Genomic DNA, 14,860 nt, shown 5'->3' on the forward strand with positions numbered 1-14,860 from the left:
CAGAGTTTGCGAGATTTTCTGCACCGATTTTCTGCACCGAAAAGAAAAGGAAAACAAACCAAAACACCCTACCTCTGCGGGTTCTCCCCATGACTTCAAAGGGGGAAAGACTTGAGCTGGGTCTGCCAGAGGGGAAATCTCTCTAGGGTGCATTGTTGCTGTTACTTGTCAAACCAGACAAGCTCTCCTCTCCGTGAGCACATGGCCAAAGCCTAGGTAACTGTGCCCTGTAATAAGAGTGTTTTTATAAATTATGCAAATACACAGCGCCTTCCTGATGGCCAGAACAATCTTAATTCCCGACCTTAATCCGGGCGTTCGTTCCCAGCCCCCGCCGGGTGGCGTCTCCTGCCTGCCACTCGGCGCGGCCTCAGGTGAGTCCCGCGCGCTCCCCGCTCTCCGGCCTGCGGGAGGGGCTGGAGCGACGGCGGAGGGCGGGCCGGGGCTTGGGGGGGACCGAGATCCGGGCCCTGACTGCAGCTTCCTCCCGGCGGAGCCGCATTTCCAGGCACCTCCGCAGCCCTAGCCCTCGCGCGCCGAGCCGTTCCCGGCCGTGCCGCCTGGAGGCGCGGAGCCCGCCAGGCGCGCCCAGCCCTGCAGCTCCGGCCGGGGCGGAGGCCGCCGGACCGCGGAGATGCGGGGCGGGGGCAGGGCGCGGGGTAGGTGACTTTATCCCGCCTCTGTTTCCCTGCCCCGGGGAGCAATGACATCACGCGGCCTTCTCCAGGCGCCGACACAAAGAGCGGCGCGGAGAGGCCGCTGCGGGGGGAGCCGGCGGCCGCCGCTGCCGCCCTGGGCCCCGGGGCCCCGCCGGCCAGGCCCGCCGCCCGCGGCCCTCGTCCTTCCTGCTCCTTCGCCGCCGCCGCCGCCGCCACCGCCGCCGCCGCCTCGGTCGCCTCCGCCCGCGCCGCCCGCGCCCCCAGCGCGCCGCTGAGCCCGCGCCGGGCCGCGCCGGCCTCTTCCCATGCGGGCGGCGCGGGCCCTGGGAGGGGCGCCCGCAGCCAGCCGCGCAGCATGCACTGGGGGGTTGGCTTTGCCTCGTCCAGGCCGTGCGTGGTGGATCTGAGCTGGAACCAGAGCGTCTCCTTCTTCGGCTGGTGGGCCGGGTCCGAGGAGCCCTTCTCCTTTTATGGGGACATCATCGCTTTCCCTTTGCAGGATTACGGTGGGATCATGGCAGGGCTGGGCTCCGATCCCTGGTGGAAGAAAACACTTTACTTGACCGGGGGAGCTTTGCTGGCCGCAGCTGCGTATCTGCTCCACGAACTCCTGGTCATTAGGTGAGCCGGAGAGAGGGCCCCGCGCAGGGGCGCCGAGAGGGGCATCTGGCCAGGGCAGGGCTGACGCGAGGGGGGACCGTGCCAGCCTCTCGGTCACGCCGCCCAAAATGCCCAAGAATCCTGCCCTTACCTTTCCCTAGAGGCAGTCCGTGGTCACCTGCCCTGAGGGGCAGTTCGGAGTTAACGGGAGAATTAACCCGGTACTGGGAGGGAAAAACATTGGTCTCCCAATCCTTCGGCGCTAAAAGCAAAAATTCTCTGGGTTGTTGTGGAGCAAAATAGTCTATTATGAAATGCCCTTAGTAAGATCCTAAGTGCAATGTTTGCAACAATAGAACTAGGCCTTGTAGAAATATTAAGTTACACTTTTATGAAATGCCTTATTTGTTTATTGGTAATAATGCTGGAATGTTAACCACTAACCTTATCTTTTACTAGTTCTCCACTATCCTTCCCCATCTGTCAACATCATCAAAAGGCTGAAATTGCAAAAGCTTCCAGAGACCTCCGGGTCCCTGTTAAAGAGGCATGGTCAATTGTAGTGGTGTGCAGGTTTGATGCAGCCTTAACCTGGTTATCTGCTGATCAGGTATTTAACGCTAAGCACCATATTCCGGTTTCAGTGCCATTGTTGTGTGAACAGTAGAAGATCCGAGGACAGCACTAGCACATGGGCGTGTTTGACAGGAACACGGGAGTCACCCAGTGCCGTAAACAGTTTCATCCCCTGCCGCAGAATGTTTACAGGACTGACTCGGAAATACCAGGAAATGGAGGCCCCTACTGTTGGTACATCCAGAACGACATGAGATCTTTGAGTAGGGTAATACCATAGGCTCCTGGGATGGTCCTTTGGCTTGTGGATACATTGATTTATGGTTAAAATTTCCATGCGTTTGAGCCCTCTGTCCCCGGGAGAAGGCCAGAAGCAAGCGGTTCTCAGTAGCTCAGAAAATCCTTCGGCCAGTATTTTTTAAATAGCCAGAAATGTGTTCACACTGCCCTTTTCCAGCGGGGGAATCCTACACAATAGGCTATAAACAAAGACAGTGACAGGTGACCTTTAACAGGCCTGCGGGGACTCCTGGGCATGGTGACAGGCTAACGTAGGTATTTTGAATATTTCTAGTCTTTGAGAGGGTGGGAAATCATTTAGGTCTGAGGGAAGTACTGGCTTTCACTATTATTTAGCTATAATTGCGAAGTTTTATCTTGAATGTATTATATACATTGAATTCTCTCAGCACAGTGCCTTGAATCATCTAGTTGAACCAAGTAAAAAAATTGTAAGTGGATTATTTCTCTAGATCATTTCCTACTAGTTTTAGAACTCTATTCCAAGTTAGGAGGCAAGCTGTATGAACAACTAAAACATTTGTGCAGTACTTTAAACAGTAACCTCCAGGCCAAAGCCTTTTCAGGATCCAGAACTGTGTGACTTCTCACCGGGTTAACACTTTGTGGAGGGGGTGAAGGCACAGCTTCATAGAACGAGCTCTAAACCTTGCTTTAATGACCTTGCAGAAATAGGGAGTAGCCCAGAGCTCATCCTGGGAGCAGGCCACGCCCTGGCAGGTGTGGTTGCTGGACAAGGAAGACTTTCTGCCCACAGAAGTGTCCTTCCCCACTTAGTGGACTACTTGGATACTTACTTAGATCGAGGCGTGTTTAATCCTTGGTTGATTCACTTTTGTTTCTTGACAAATGTTTAAACCCTGGGTAGGGAATATGTTATAACGGGGTAGACAACCCTGTTATTATGCACATAATAAAAACGGCTGCCTGTTTTTGATCCCTTAGTAGGGACTCTTCATAGAAGTGCTTTCCTTGCACTTATTTATCCCTCACAGCTCTCGTTGGATGTTTGATTCCCATTTCGTAGATAAGGAGAGTACAGCTGAGGGAGGTTAAAACACTTGCCCAAGATCACACAGTAAGAGTAGTAGAATCCAGACCTGGGAATGTGTGTCTGTGGAGTCTGTACTTTTTTACCACTGGCTCCTAGAAAGTACCGATGTGAAATAAACTTGGATGGGGGAAGAGGAGGAGAAATGTAGAGAACTGGGGCATTGCTCAGGCAAGCGAGGCCTGTGGCGGGGACCAGAGTTTTTGACAGCCTCTAGTGGCACAAAAAGATAGGGGGGGAAGACCGAGCAAGGTCTGGAACTGACCATCGGAGGTCACAAGACAGAAACTTCCATTTAGGATGAACTTTAAGTTTCAGTTGTCTCAGTTTAAGCAAAACCAAACAATCCGGAATATGCAGGATGGAAAATACACCTGGAAAAGATCACAATGTCTGAGGTATTGGGCAACGGTAAAGTCGTGACCACTTGAATTTTCTGCTGCATGGACTTAACCCCAGTGTATGGCCAGGTCTCCAGTGTCTAAAGGAAAGCTGGCCAGTGAGAATTATTTAGGGAGTTAACTTCATGAGTATAAAACCAAAGGAGTAGTTTGGATTTTGTGCATGCTTTTCCCGCTGCAGTATTGTTAAACAAATATTGCCTCAACCCTCTACTTTATTTCCTTGAGTGGGGATAGCCTAGCAGTTATCTTAAATTCAATCCATTTGGAAATGTGTTGTGTATAAAGTGAATGACTAAGTGATGATTTCGTTGTTGGTAGCTCATTTGCACGTTGGGCACTTGGGCTCAGCCTGCCCTAGAGAACTTAGGGAATGACAGCAGCCCACAGGTCCACCAACACCTGACCTCCATACACAAACCGCTCATCAGCTGTACACAGAGGCATTGTCATCTGTGACAGCCTTCATGTTGGGAGGAGGGGCTAGTTTTGCTGCTCTGTGGGTATTCTTTATTTTTTAAGATATTGTATTTTATCTATTTTTTAAAGCTTGTTTGTTTGTTTGTTTATTTGTGAGCGCAAGCAGTGGAGAGGAGCGGAGAGAGAGAAAGAGAGAGAAACTCCCCACACAGGGCTCTAACTCACGAAACTGTGAGATGATGATCTGAGCCGCAGTCAAGAGTCGGATGCTTAACCGACTGAGCCACCCAGGCTCCTGTAGATGACCTCTTATACAGCTCTCATTATAAGGCCACTTTAGAAAATACAGCTATGTAGGTGTTTTATGAAATACCTGCTCCTCTGATCCTAAGTTAAAGAGTAGTTCCTGCTGTGTGGAAGAAGGGCCCTGGAGCCAGAGTGGGTTCAAACTAACTTTGCTTTTAACCATGTAACCTTGAATATGAGAGTAAGCTTCTGGGCTACATGGTTTTCTCATCTGTAAAATGGGGATAGTAACAGTAGCCTTCCTTATAGAGTTAATTGAGTTGAACGTGAAATGCTTAGAACAGAGTTTGACATGTAAGAAAGCATTCTGTAAAAGTTGGCCATCATTAGCTATTATAACTTTTATTAGAAAGTTCCAGGCTTGAGCGACCTGAGTCAAACTGGCTGTTTTGGTCAAATTAACTAAGAAATTGCCCATTTCAGTGTACTGCTTAAGACCTTGGGATCTGGAGGGGTGGCTGGGTGGCTCAGTCGGTTCGGCTTCCGCTTTCAGCCCAGGTCATGATCTTGTGGTTTGTGAGTTCGAACCCCATGTTGGGCTCTGTGCTGACAGCTCAGAGCCTGGAGCCTGCTTCAGATTCTGTGTCTCCCTTTCTCTGTCCTTCCCTTGCTCACGCTCTATGTCTCTCTCTCAAAAATAAACATTAAAAAAAAAAAAATTAAGACCTTGGGATCTGGAGCTATTAATGACCTGATCTTAAGATGATATTCCTTGGACAAGTTATTTAGCTTCTGTTAAGCTTCAGTTTCTTTATCTACTGTATGATACACTAAATTTAAACCCTAACAATATCCACTCGGTGGTGTTACTGTCAACATGAAATAAAATAATATGCATGATGTATACAAAGTCATCGCCATATGCTTGTCACATCCATTCTTATTATGAGATGGCCCAAGTTAACCATTAGAATTAGATGTTTCTGGCCAGTGGAGCAGAAGATTTTATATTTATCTCCCCTCTTAACAATTCTTAAATTTTGCCTGGCTAATTTACATGAAAATACCACTCTGTGACTTGAATTATTCGCCTGGACAAAATCAGCTAATTGTCAAATCTAGTTCACGCTCTCTAGGAATAGTCTAAGTGGCTCCTTGATTTTAGTATCTGACCTCCCCTGCCTTTCATCTAGACGAAAATCTTTGTTTTATACAGCAAATATTGCCAGAAAACAGCAAATATTTTTATTCTTTTGACCTGACCAGTATTTTCAAACTGAGTCATTCTCAACTCTTTAAGTGGAATGGACGCTTTGCCAGTAAACTTCTCCAAAAGAGTTTGTTTCGCTGAACGCAGATACTATAGTAAGTGAGCATCCATGGATGATGATACAAAGAGCTTGTCTCTTGCTTGGGTGAAAGTGGGTGTGGGATTAGACTGGGAGTGATGTGAGGGAAGCAGAGGCCCAGGGAAGGCCAAGGAGAAGGAACAGGCTTACCTGACTGGGAAGTGCTTGGGTGGAGGGAAAGAAGGGAGGGAATTGCAAAAGGTTCCTGAGGGTGGCGTAAGAGGGAAGCTGTGTGGAAGATGCTGTAGTTTAAGGAGATATTGTAGTTTAAGGGGATTAAAACTCTGTGAATGAGAATAGATTCTATGACTCCTCTACAGTGTTGGAGAGCTTGACCAATGTTTACAGATTTTTAAAATTTAATCCTCATGATAATTGGTGCAGAACTGATACTGTGTGCACTTTCCATGTGTGAGAGGGAGAGAGGCCTAGGGTAACATGGCCAGTAGGAAGCAGGGCTTGGATTTGTACCCAGGTGTCCACCCTTGGAATCTAACGTTTTCTCTAATATACTGTGTCTGTTGAAAAGCTGTACCAGGGAAATCCTCCCACCGAAAAAAGTAGCCAAGGAAAAGATAGACATGTGGCTGAGGCTGGAGGAAGGGAAGAGGCAGGGGTATTAAGATCTATGCCTGTGGTGAGAGTGGGGACCCTGGGAAACTGGAGAAGATGAAAGAGAGCTCAGAGGCCGGGTTCCTTGGTATCACACAGGTGAGAGGCCAGGTGAGGGCACACATAGTTTGGAAGAGGGACCAGAATATTCAAGGTCTCAGATTCCCTACAGACTGGTTCATAGCAGAGTAAATCTGCGCTGTTATTCTTGGGTTCTATGGACAGTTTCATGATATAGTCTAGGGGTCAAGAGCATAGACTCTGATTGCCTGGTTCAGTCCAGGTTCTGGCATCTAGCAATGTGACCTTGGGCAAGTTAATCCTTTCTGCCTTAGTTTACTCATCTATAAAACATGGATAATAGTAGTACCTCCCTCATAAAGTTATTGTGAAAATTAAGTGAAATAATACCTGTGAACCCCTTAGAACAATGCTTGACACCTAGTAAGCACACAGAATCATTTTTATCCATCCAACTTGTTTGTCCCTGGCAGGTAAACATAGCCAGCTGGAGAAGAGGTGGGCCTGTTATAGAAAGCACTCTTCCTGCTCATAGGGTGTAGTTATCATCAGAAGGAGGTTGATATATAGTTACTAACTAAGTCCTCAGGGTCATGGTGGTAGTTTGTAAGATTCTCCCGTGTTTTGGCTAAGCTTCTACTCTAAATGCTTCTGGGTGAGGTAAGCCCCTATGACAAACAGATCTGCTTGTTCATTGAGGAGCTACAACCCATCAGGGACCTCTGGGGAACTAAGGGAATTGTATGTATAACATGTGGATTGTTCTTTATTTCTGTTTTGGTTTTGGCAGGAAACAGCAAGAGATTGACTCCAAAGATGCTATTATTTTGCATCAGTTTGCAAGACCTAACAATGGTGTCCCCAGTTTGTCTCCTTTCTGTTTGAAAATGGAAACTTACTTAAGGATGGCTGACTTACCCTATCAGGTACTTGTGAACAAATGTATCTTTTTTTTTTTTAATTTTTTAAGTTTATTTAATTTTTTTTTTTTTTTTTGAGAGAGAGAGAGAGAGAGAGAGAGAGCGAGAGAGAGCAAGAATGAGCGGGGGGAGGGGCAGAGAGAGAGGGAGATGCAGAATCCAAAGCAGGCTCTAGGCTCCGAGCTGTCAACCCAGAGCCCAGGGCAGGGCTCGAACCCACGAACCGTGAGATCATGACCTGAGCAGAAGTCGGGCACTCCGCCGACTGAGCCACCCAGCAGCCCCTAAACATGTTTTATTTTCATGACAGTCATGTCAGAGGGGGAGTTCCTAATCTCACACCGTGGGAAGGACTTGCTCTTGGTGCTGAAGGGGTGGGTGTGAAATTAGCAGGGCCCAGTCCTTACTAGATACTTAGGAGAGACTTGATTCTAGTGTCTGTTGATTTTTACATTCAATTTAATGAGGGATCCAAAGGGTATGGACTTTTGTAGGGCTCAGGGTCATGGTATTGCTTTTCTGACATAGAGTAGGCTTTGGTTAAGCTTGGATAGGCCTCTTGGGCAGCTACTAATAAAGGTGGGTGCCCACCTTTGCCCCACGTGGTTTTTTCCTTTAGATTTCTGTTTGACGGCATTATATTTTGTCTCTCATGAATCCTGGCGGGGCAGAGCACCCAGCAAGCCACCAGGGAGATAGTTGTGGATTTTGTGAGAGCTTTTCCATGGGGCTCCATGTTGTGTTCAGATGACTTTCAGTGAAACATTTGCTCATTTCAGCATTAAAGAATGAAAAGAGGAACACAGTTAAAGGTGTACATTTTTCTGTGAGTTGTGTCTCACAAATTTGACAGGTTGTATTTTTGTTGTCATTCAATTCTATGTATTTTAAGAAAAATTTTCCCTTTTTCTTTTTCAGCTAAGATCTAGCTACATATAATATTTTAATGCTTTGGTTTTTGTTATTGTTTTTTTAACTTTATGATCAGAGCAGATAGTCTCTGTGATAGTGATTCTTTGGAATTTGCTGAGGCTTTAGCCTAATGTGTGGCTGGTTTTTATAAATGTTGAAAATAATTACATATTCTCTGTTTGGGTGAAGAGCTCCCTAGATTTACTTGCTTGAGTGTGTTTAGTGTATTTTTTAGATCTTGTATATCTCTGCTTATTTTTTTAGCCTGTTCTAGCAGTTTCCAAAAGGAGTGGGTTAAAATATCCAACGGTATTTGTTGATTTATCTTTTCTTCCTGCCATTCTCTCGCTTCTTGCTTTATGCAAGAGGTTATATGTTTAGGTACACATCATATGAAAGAACACATTTGTACTCTCTTGTTTCTTTTCCCAGTATATAGCACTCAGCTGAGTCCCCCCTTTAAAAAAAAATTCTTTTTAATGTTTTTATTTATTTTTGAGACAGAGAGAGACAGAGCATGAGCAGGGGAGGGGCAGAGAGAGAGCGAGACACAGAATCTGAAGCAGGCTCTAGGCTCTGAGCTGTCAGCACAGAGCCTGATGTGGGGCTCAAACTCACAAACCGTGAGATCATAACCTGAGCTGAAGTCGGTCGCTTAACCGACTGAGCCACCCAGGCCCCCCTCCCCTCGTTTTGTAATCTTGAATTTTATATTATCAGATATTGAGATTGATTCTCTACCTTTCTTTTTGTTCATAATTGCTTGGAATATCCTTCCCCATCCTCTTTATTTTTTGTGTATAGTCTTTCATGGGCAATGTATTACTTATAGCCAATCTAAGACTCCTTAACCGGTGAGTTTTTCCATTTATGCTTGTAATTATTCTCTTACTATGACTTATTTCTAACATCTTACTTAAAGTTTATTTATTTATTTTGAGAGAGAGAGGGAGAGAGAGAAAGAGAGGCAAAGAGAGAGGGAGAGAGAGAGAATCCTAAGCAGGTTCTGTGCTGTTAGAGCAGAGCCCAACGCAGGGTTCAAACTCATGAGCCATAGGGTCGTGACTTGAGCCAAAATCAGGAGTTGGACATGTAACCAATTGAGCCACCCAGGTACCCCTCTAACATATTATTTAGTATTTTTCTCCTTATCATACTTTTTTTTTCTCATTTCCTGCTTTGTAATGGATAGATAAAAGAAAAACTTTGTCATTTAAAGCAAATTCTATTTATGTCGTTCTGGTGGTTTCTCTGAAGATCCAAATTTGAGTTTACTTATTTCTCCCCATTTCTCAAATGCTGTGTTGGTCCTCTGATGATACGAGTGTGTTACAGGTTCACATGACTCTTGGGTCTCTCTTTTCCCAGCCCTGATCCCAAGTGTGGTGTTGTCTAATGTTTTCATTCTGGGATTTTGGAAATCCTGGCTCTTTTTCAGCAATAAACCTTACTAAGTTTCTGACCAGCTTTATTTCCCATATATCTTCTCTGCCAGGATTATTTCTTTTTATTAGAGCAAGTCCTTGATATTTTCCGATTGAGCCTCCAGTGAGGCTTATTATGCAGTGAACTTCTAGTGGCTCTGTGTGCCTGACGACGTCTTCATTATGCCCTCACATTTGACACAGATACGTTCAAAGTTCTTTTCCTTCAGGGCTGTAGAAGTATTATTCCTTTGTCTTTCTGCATTGATATTGCTATTGAAAAATATGATGTCAGTCTGATTCTTTTTCTCTTTCTCTCTGGAAGCTTTTAGAATTTGCATTTAATCTTGACATACTTAAATTTCACTATGATGTGCCTTGGTGTGGGTCTTTATGTATCTTGTTTGGTCCTTTCTAAACTCTTTTAGTCTGAAGTCCTTAATCTTTTTTTTTAATTCTGGGGAATTACTAATTTTCTTCAAATTCTTCTTCCTTTTTTTATTTGTTTTACCCTTCTTTTTTGTAAGTTTTTTTCTTTTAAGTTTATTTGAGAGAGAGAAAGTGAGAGTGTGAGAGAGAGCAAGGGAGGGGCAGAGAGAGAAGGAGAGAGAATCCCAAGCAGGTTCCATGCTGTCTGCACAGAGCGTAACACGAGGCTCGATCTCATGAATGGTGAGATAGATCATGACCTGAGCCGATCAGGAGGAGATGCTTCACCGAATGAGCCACCCAGGCACCTCTACCCTTCTTTCTTGTGCCTTATTATCCAGATACTGAATCTCTGCCTTTATTTTCTGTATTTTTGAACATACTCCTTCATTCTTCTTCCTTCTGGGTGAATTCACCTTTCTGAGCCATTGTACCACTCTGTTCTCTTCTTGTATCTGTCATACTATTTATCTATTGAGGTCCACTTTTATTTTTCTTCGTAATACTTCTCCTGTGTTTGTATTACAACTTATTCTCTTATACCTTAGATGACATTTATTATGCCAATTAAAACTATTTGGTCTGTCCCCATAATCCTGCGTCATGTTGTATTTATTCAGTCTGTTGTTCTTCTGTTATAGTGGTTGTATGCCTCAGGTGTCTATTTTTGTTTGCGATTTCCTTTTACCAGAGATGTCACCTTCCCTGCCTGGGAATTTGTAGGGGGCAAGGGCGAAAGCTTAGCCTCTGAGGGGATGTAGGAAAAGTAAGGAGGTGAGCCCCAGGCATCCCCAAACCACTCCTCCAAATGCCTCCTACTGGTCTTACAAAGTAGCAGCATTGGGAGGAGGTGGTCTCCTTAGCCAGTAACAGCGGGAGCCAAGCTTTTGGCTTCCCTGATAGTGACGTTACCCCTCCAACTGCTGACGCCCCCAGGCCTCTGCTTTCTGAGCCAGTTTCTCTACAGAAGAGAAGGGGTGGGGTGGTAGTGATTCTCCTAAGGCGGGGCTGGGATGAGAGGCGGGCATCCTCTTGGCTTGGCGGCCCCACTGGGGGTGTGTCGGAGCGGCACCTGACCTGGGCTTCGGGTGAGGGGCCCTGGGAGGGCATGTGGTATTTGGGGGACAGAAGGAAGTTCTTTATGACTGGGAACTGGAATGCAAGGGCTGAGTCTGGAGAGAGGAACAGAGAGATCATTCAGGACTTTCAAAGCAGGAATAGAGGATAAAATAGCACTAAAGACAGACAAATCTTGAACCATCTAAAGGCGGTGGATCAGAGTTCAAAGATCACTGTTCAGCTTGGTGTTGGCAGTCGGCACTGGAAAGCATATGTCACTGAGGGGCTCACACTGAAGGAAGGAACTGCTACCCAGCAGCTGCCTGTCTCTGTCCCATCATCACTCTTGACTAAATCATATCCATCAGCCTTGGCAGCTTTGGGGCAGTCAGGGTGCCAATACCAAACGTTGTGCTCGGTAGCCTCTCGTGGCTCCTGGGTCTCTTGCGCCCCCCCCTCCCCGCCCCCACCGTTGATGAAGCAGTTCTGCTGTTTGCGGGGCTGTGGCAGCTGCTAGGGCGTGCTCCCCTTTCCCTTCTTGTCTTCACGCCTGCAAGTACTGACTGCTGTGGCCCTGTCCTTACCAGTAGCCTAACTACCTTTGTTCGTGTTGCAGCTGCTTTTAGTTAGTGTGTCTGGAGCAGCAGGCACACATCTCACCATGAAGCCTGAAGCTGTTACAGAGGCCTTTGAGGAGGTGACCGCTTACCCCTTGCAAAATTACTATTTCCTGTGTGTGTGTGTGTGTGTGTGTGTGTGTATAATTTTTTTTTTCTTTTAAAGAAAGGTGTAGGTGTGCTTTTTCTTCTGCGAGGTCTCTATGGAAAAGAAATGGAAGGGATGGTCAGATTGGGCGGAGATTTAGGTAACAGAAAAATGGTTCTGTGGTTTAGAAAGGGATGCTCCGTGCCTGTCCCAGGTGCCTGGGGACCTGTGTGCCATCAGTGAGGGTTTGTGCTCATGTAAGTGGTGTCTGGGAGGTGCTGGAGGGCTCAGCGCCTGGACTCGTCTGTGCAGAGGCATTTTGTCAGAGATCCAGAGAGCTCTACTCTCTGCCCCTTCTTTGCGCTGTGCCTTAAAAAAAAGAAAAAAAAGGTTAAAATGCCATATTCCTAAGAGCACAACTTTATAGTTGAAGCTTCTTTATTTTGTAACCTAAGAGGGACTGGAATAAATATTTGATGACCATTAGTAGGAACTCACAAGGCCTTTTTTTTTTTTTTAAAGCCTGATCTATTGGCCACAGTTATTATCTTTTAAAAATCAGGCTATAAATATTGGTAGGTCAATTTCAAAAACTTTTCATTTTGTAATAATTACAGATTCATATTGGGGTCCTGCAGATATGGATAATTTTTTTTTTCTAAAATGAAAATAGCTTTACTGGTGTTGTTCTGATTACACGTAGATGCCATATAGTCCTGATAAGAATTTCAAACAATACTTACACAAAAGTGTAAGTGGAAAATGAAAGTCACCTGCCATCCTACTAGCTGGAGGTTACCATCACTGATACTTTGGTCTCCCTTCCATACATTTCTCTGGACATGGATAAGGACACCTACATCATTTGCCATAACTGGTTGTAGAGGAAGCATGTATTTCACACAATGATTCTTTTTAAATAGGAGAAAGAAAAAGAAAGAAAATGGCTCCTTAGGAACTCTCTGCTTTGGCTTTCAGCCCTAACTTTTGATGGTTCTGTTTACTTGCTGATCCTGTCTGTTTTCCCCCACCATCTTTTTGTTTTGAAATTTTCTAAAGACAAGCTAAAAGAATAGTACTATAATACCCATATGACCTTCACCTAGATTCACCAGTTATTGCCTATTTTTGCTTTATTTCTCTTTATGTATACCTTTGTGAACAATTTTTTATGAACCATTTGAAAGTAAGCTGCAGGCATCATGACACTTTGCTCTTCAGTACTTCAGTAGGCATCTCCAAAAAATAGGGACATTGGGGCACCTGGGTGGCTCAGTTGGTTAAGCATCTGACCTCAATGTCCGCTCAGGTCATGCCCGCATCAGGCTCTGTGCAACAGCCTGGAGCCTGCTTGGGATTCTCTTCCTCCCTCTCTCTCTGCCCCTCCCCTGCTTGCATGCTCTCTCTCTCAAAATAAATAAAAACATAAGAAAATATGGACATTTTGTTTACAAAGCTACAATACATAGTTGTAAGGAGAAGTACTCAAGTTTTTTCCTTCTTACACAGGGGAAAACCCAGTTTTTCCCTATTGTGTGTTTCTTGTGAGTCTCCTTTACTACTAACATAAAACCCTTCATTTCTGGCACTTCTGACAGATGTGAGGAGGTTCTTCCCCCACACCAGGCAACTCTCTGTGACACCCTCTGGGTGTCCTACAATCTAATTCAATTCTGATACTCTACCTGGATGCACTGTCAGATCCCACACTTTAAAGGCTCAGTCTCACAGACTATATCCCTCCCCCTCTACAGAACTCAGGGAAACACTTCTGTTTATCAGTTTATTAAAGACTACAGTAAAAGATACAAATGAATTGAGGTGCCTGGGTGGCTGAGTCTGTTTAGTGTCTGACTCTTGATTTCGCCTTGGATCATGATCCTGGGTTTCGTGAGATCAAGCCCCACGTCGGGCTCTGTGCCAGCAGCGTGGGATTCTCTGTCTCCCTCTCTCAGAAATAAATAAATAAACAAACAAACATTAAAAACAACAGCAACAACAACAAATGAACAGCCAGATGAAGTCATACTTAGGGTGAGGTGTGGGAGGGTCCCAGTGTAGAAGCTTCTGTCCTTGTGGAGTTGGGGTGGGTCACCCTCCCTCTATGGGTGTTTTTGCCCACTGGAAGCTCTCTGATCCCCATGCTTTTGGGATTTTATGGCTTCCTCACATAGACGTGATCAATCATTAACTCTATTTCCAGTCCCAGAGAGGATGGAGGAGGGGGTGGGGCTGAAAATTCCTGGCTTCTAATCAAAAGGTTTGGTTTTTGTGGTGACCTGCCACCATCTAAAAGCCATCCAAGGAGCCCACCCAGAGTCACCTCATTAACACGAAAGATGCTTCTAGGAGCGCTTGTCCTAGTGCTTTTATCATTTATGAATTTTTATAAGGCTTTTAGGAGCTCAGTTCTGAGAACTGGGAGCAGAGACCAACGTATATATTTCTTATTATTTCGTAACAGTGGATGCATGGACTTTTTTTTCCAATGTGGTATAATCCACAGAATTTCTCAAATATCTGAAATTTAGCCAGTGGGAGACCTTTCAAGATGGCTCCAGGGGTGCAGTGAATGTAATGGATATATATTTAGCTGAAAAGTTGGGGTACCATGGCTAATGTAGCAAGTCAGTGTCCCAAGACTTTGGGATTTCTTTTAAGGTTTCACATTCTGCATTTCCAACTGGTGATGGTGATGTTAATACTTCTGATGAAGGCACTTGTCAAACACTTCATTGTGCATTTTCTCATTTACTCCTATGATTCTTGATATCCCCATTGTGTAGTTGAGGAAATTGAGGCCCGGGGAAGATTAAGGGAGACTCAGAGAGGGACCAGGGTCACACTGAATAAATGATGGAACCAGACTTTTAAACACAAAGCCTATGGTTTTCACTGCTTTGCTAACAATGTAGTGTAAGTATAGATTAATCTCACCCAGGGAAGACTTACAGGGGGAAACTTCAGCTCAGAAATAATACAGAGGTTTTACCTCTTCATTTTTCTTCTCAAAATTACTTGCAGAAACTCCCCTCAATGGGCCCAGTCAGACTCCAATTGCTTAAATAAAACAGACCAGGAGTTCTTTAATATATTTAAGGAAGTTAAAGAAAATTAAGTATTCTTTTTAAAATAAACACTTTTATTTTGAAAGTAACAAAACCACATTCTGAAGA

At 45.0% G+C, this 14,860-nt stretch overlaps 1 protein-coding gene across 5 annotated transcripts in view; it reads left to right on the forward strand.

Annotated features, from left to right (window-relative positions):
- Positions 1-261: 261 nt before the first annotated feature.
- The window catches only part of FAXC (failed axon connections homolog, metaxin like GST domain containing), a 78,194-nt gene continuing 63,595 nt past the window's right edge, over positions 262-14,860 (forward strand). Inside the window, exons 1-3 of one of the 5 annotated variants that reach the window (XM_053222441.1) lie at positions 356-374; positions 1,159-1,280; positions 7,026-7,161. In XM_053222441.1, coding sequence (XP_053078416.1) covers positions 1,174-1,280; positions 7,026-7,161 — 243 coding nt within the window. In that variant the 5' untranslated portion in view covers positions 356-374; positions 1,159-1,173. Of the gene's footprint in view, positions 375-454; positions 660-1,014; positions 1,281-7,025; positions 7,162-11,595; positions 11,677-14,860 lie in introns of those variants that run through there. The other 4 variants (XM_053222440.1, XM_027057221.2, XM_053222442.1 and 1 more) reach the window with 4 other exon arrangements.

Source organism: Acinonyx jubatus, chromosome B2, assembly GCF_027475565.1.
Source record: "Acinonyx jubatus isolate Ajub_Pintada_27869175 chromosome B2, VMU_Ajub_asm_v1.0, whole genome shotgun sequence".
In the NCBI taxonomy this organism is placed as follows: domain Eukaryota; kingdom Metazoa; phylum Chordata; class Mammalia; order Carnivora; family Felidae; genus Acinonyx; species Acinonyx jubatus.